We start from the raw sequence: 3,786 nt of genomic DNA on the forward strand, positions 1-3,786 counted from the left end.
ACTCGTCATTAATTACTATTTATTGCAAGGCTGGAATTTAATTAGATTGCTGATTCTGTCAATAAAATTGAACTCGGTTAGATTGTCTTCATGCAGCAACTTATAATAACTGCTTTGATTTATATCATTTGCAGTATTGAAAATAATGGAGTTAGCTCAAAGATATTGGTAAAACCCCTATAGACCAAATAAAAGATGGCAATTGATGATCGATAAACATGATCTTTACTTGACCTCTGTATGACAGTAATTTTCCTAAAAATGTTGTAAGTACGATTGATAAAACTTAAAATCAGTCATCTAATCGGTAATTTTCTTTCACCTTTGAACTGAGTACTCCTTACCAATGTACAACTCGATCAATTAAGTAATTTCGGCTAACAATTGTAGGCAAGTGAGGATAAAGGAACAAATCTTAAGCCTAAATTAGCTTCTTTTTATTCACATTTTATCTTACCTAAATAAATGGCATAAGAGTAAATATAAATCTTTATTCAAATATCGATTAGATCGATACAAAATTATGAGAAACAACTATTTGGAGAAATAGTTAGCTACGTTGATCCTCGTGTTCACAGCTAGTTCTTTTGAACATTTTATTTTCAACTTGATGCTATAGATTAGAATGATAATTAATGATCATCTATTTTAGGTAAATTAGGTACAATTTCTAGAGATACGCATATAGAAAGTTGCAATGTAGTATTAGCTCTCAAAAAATTTATCACCATTCTCAAACGCGTACAGCATCAATATTTCGAGTACTGAAGGTATATGCTAAGAAGAAAGTACCTTACATTATTACTGGACTAGTAATAAGATGAGTTTATTTTATCTTTGTATTCGTAATCAGAACCACTTGACCATCAGGGAAAGGTAATTGATTGCGAAACTTGTAATAAATTCTAGACACTAAGCTATAAATTCAAATTACTTATTTTATTATATGCAAACCTGATACGGTAGCCATTTTCTTAAGAAAATGGTTCATAAAATCATATAGGAATATAACTATGAGTGCTATATCAATCTATAGTTGCAATAGCACAAATTTCAATCCTTCAAATACAGCCAATCCATAAGACAGAAGCAAATTAGTAAGTTATCCAAATCAACAGTCTAGTATGTCGTTAAATGGAATATACGCGTATCCTACTAGAAATGATACTAAAGTTTTGAATTAATAATAGTAGTGGTATTAGGACTTTGCCTAAAAGAATAAACTAAAATAAATGATTCTCTAATAGTTTTCAATCTACAACATAAGCAACAGAACAAGAACACCACCGCAGTAAACTATTTTAGAAAACTTTGAAGTATTGAATTAACGATAGTAGCGGCATTTGGACGTCAATCTGAGAGAATTAGCTAATATAGGCGTTTCTCTGATATTTTTCAATCAGCAAATTACGCTATAAAACAAGAAAACTACGTCAATATAAGATTTTGGAAAACTTTAAAAGGATTAAATCAATGGTATTAGTGACATTAGGATGATAATCTGAGAGAATAAGCTAAATTAAGCGTTTCGCTAATAGTTTCCTATTTACAATACACGCAACAGAATTAAAAAAACTACGACGATGTAACATTTCAGAAAACTTTATAGGAATCTGGGCGTCAATTTAGCAGGGGAAAGTTAGCAAAGATGTTCTTCTATTTGGTGTAGTCTATAAGAATTCATAAAATCCATTGTTGAAAACCTACTTAAATTGACTTCAATGGACTTTTCTGTAGCACAATGAGATTAATATAATTTTTGTGGCTAATTAATTGTTAGTACTAAAACTTCTAATTAAGAAGTCTATGAATATACAGCCGTCGTAAACATACCTAACCACAAGATAGACTTTATTCGTACATTAGGCAATGCCAGTACAATTTTGTATAAGCAGCATGAGCAAATGAAATATTTAAGTGTGATTAATTTCTATTTACGCTGATAGAATTCAGGGTCGATCCAGTAGAAGTTACTTGAATCACAGACTCGTCTCTTTTGTCAAATTTACATAACGCTATTCGTCGAATTAGCGCAAGTGATTTTCGCCTCACCTTTAAATCGAATTTTATATATAGAAAGGGATTTAAAATAACAATTGATGTCGTTATCGTGACGGTGAAAAATGCAAACAAAAAATTGACCATACTCTTCTGACGAATTTGAAGCGTCGATTGGCCTGTTATTGCCATACCGAAGCCAGTAGCAAAGTAGGGCCAACTAAGTGTAATGTAAGAGACTGAAATCCAAGTGAGCATCTTTACAAATTGTTTCTTTTTCTGCTGGTTTCGTACGGCCTGACTTTGTAGTACTTCGCCAGGTCGAACGTACGATTTCTGATAAGTAATTATTTTCCCGTATAGAATTAAAATAATGATAGTTGGAATAATAAATACAATTGTTGCATGAAATATCATGAACACTGAAACTGATGGCGTAATATCTGGAATATCACAAAGTAATGTATCGTTCTGATGAACTCCTACAATGATAAGAACCGGTGCGTTGATACTAGCCGAAGCTAACCAAATTATAATTTCACCAATGACCAGAATAGAGGTCTTATTATGACGATAATATGATGATAGCGGTCTAACGATTATAAAATACCGATCGATGCCAATCAAGCATAGATTCATCATGGAGACTCCAAATGAGGTAAATAAAGAACATAGCACCACACGACACATCAATGTGCCACCACTGTAATTTAAATTGCGATTTACAATCTGAACATAACCAGTTAGTGATGCAACAGTCGATATGATATCGGATACAACAGAAATACGCATTAATTTATAAGATGTTTTTCGAAAGCTTTTATCGAAAAAGAAAAGGTATAAAATGATCAAATTGACTACTAGCCCAAATATGAAAATAGGAATTCCAACGATCGCAGCGTATCGATAAATTTGAGTTGCCCAATCCATATTCACATATTAATCTTGGAAATTATTGTTGATATTTCTCTCTAACCAACCGTAGAGTTTTCAGTTGAAATGATGATCGAAATGCTTACTGTTTTATTTGAATGATCCAATCTAGCGGTATGTGATGTAAGTACAAAAACTTAAACTGATTTCTACGCCTTATTACATGCATTTTATCAATGATAGAATTTACTATACAATATCGCTTAACATTATTCTGCATGATGAATATGTGACAAGCAATTCTTAATAAATACTAAGATATTACCTTGCATTACTATTAATAATGATTTAACGGAAAGAGTTGTCGCATCAATCACGTACATTCGCCATCCAGCCTCAAAATAGGAATGCAATGACAATAAATGATTAGCTGTCAAAAAAAACAAGGCTGAAATTGCAGCTGTACCTGGCATTTGTTATGTCTTTAAGGTCACATCGTACGTGTCTCTCAAACAATTATACATTGAGACATATCTATCAAGTTTAGCTATTTCCCATTACTTTATAGCAATATGTTCTGTTTACCAGATGTTATATTAAACTGTTCCAATCATCTCAGTAAATCAATACCATAGCCATACCTGGCACTTAAAGTGTGTCAATTAAATATGACAATAACTTAAAATTACTATTGCTCATAACCAATCAAGAAAATTGTGACTAAAAAATCTCAAACGCAGTCTTTTTATAGATAAAATTCAGTTGCAAAGTAGGTAAAACTAAGAAGTAAGTGACCGTCGGTAAGTAGTTTATTTCGTATAGACGATGTTAAAATTGCCTTATGACAAGATTAATATAACTTCACTTTATCACCTGATAGCACATATTACAGTGCGATATTTGACTTGGATATNT

The 3,786-nt window shown here is 31.8% G+C and overlaps 1 protein-coding gene across 1 annotated transcript; it reads right to left on the reverse strand.

Annotated features, from left to right (window-relative positions):
- Positions 1 to 1,923: 1,923 nt before the first annotated feature.
- Positions 1,924 to 2,928, reverse strand: TRIADDRAFT_62094 (uncharacterized protein; the record flags this gene model as incomplete). The annotated part of the gene is made up of 1 exon (XM_002118032.1): positions 1,924 to 2,928. The coding sequence occupies one exon, from the start codon at positions 2,926 to 2,928 to the stop codon at positions 1,924 to 1,926; it is 1,005 nt and encodes a 334-aa protein (XP_002118068.1).
- Between the last annotated feature and the right edge of the window lie 858 nt (positions 2,929 to 3,786).

This window comes from Trichoplax adhaerens, genomic scaffold (genome assembly GCF_000150275.1).
Source record: "Trichoplax adhaerens TRIADscaffold_35 genomic scaffold, whole genome shotgun sequence".
NCBI classification, from domain to species: domain Eukaryota; kingdom Metazoa; phylum Placozoa; class Uniplacotomia; order Trichoplacea; family Trichoplacidae; genus Trichoplax; species Trichoplax adhaerens.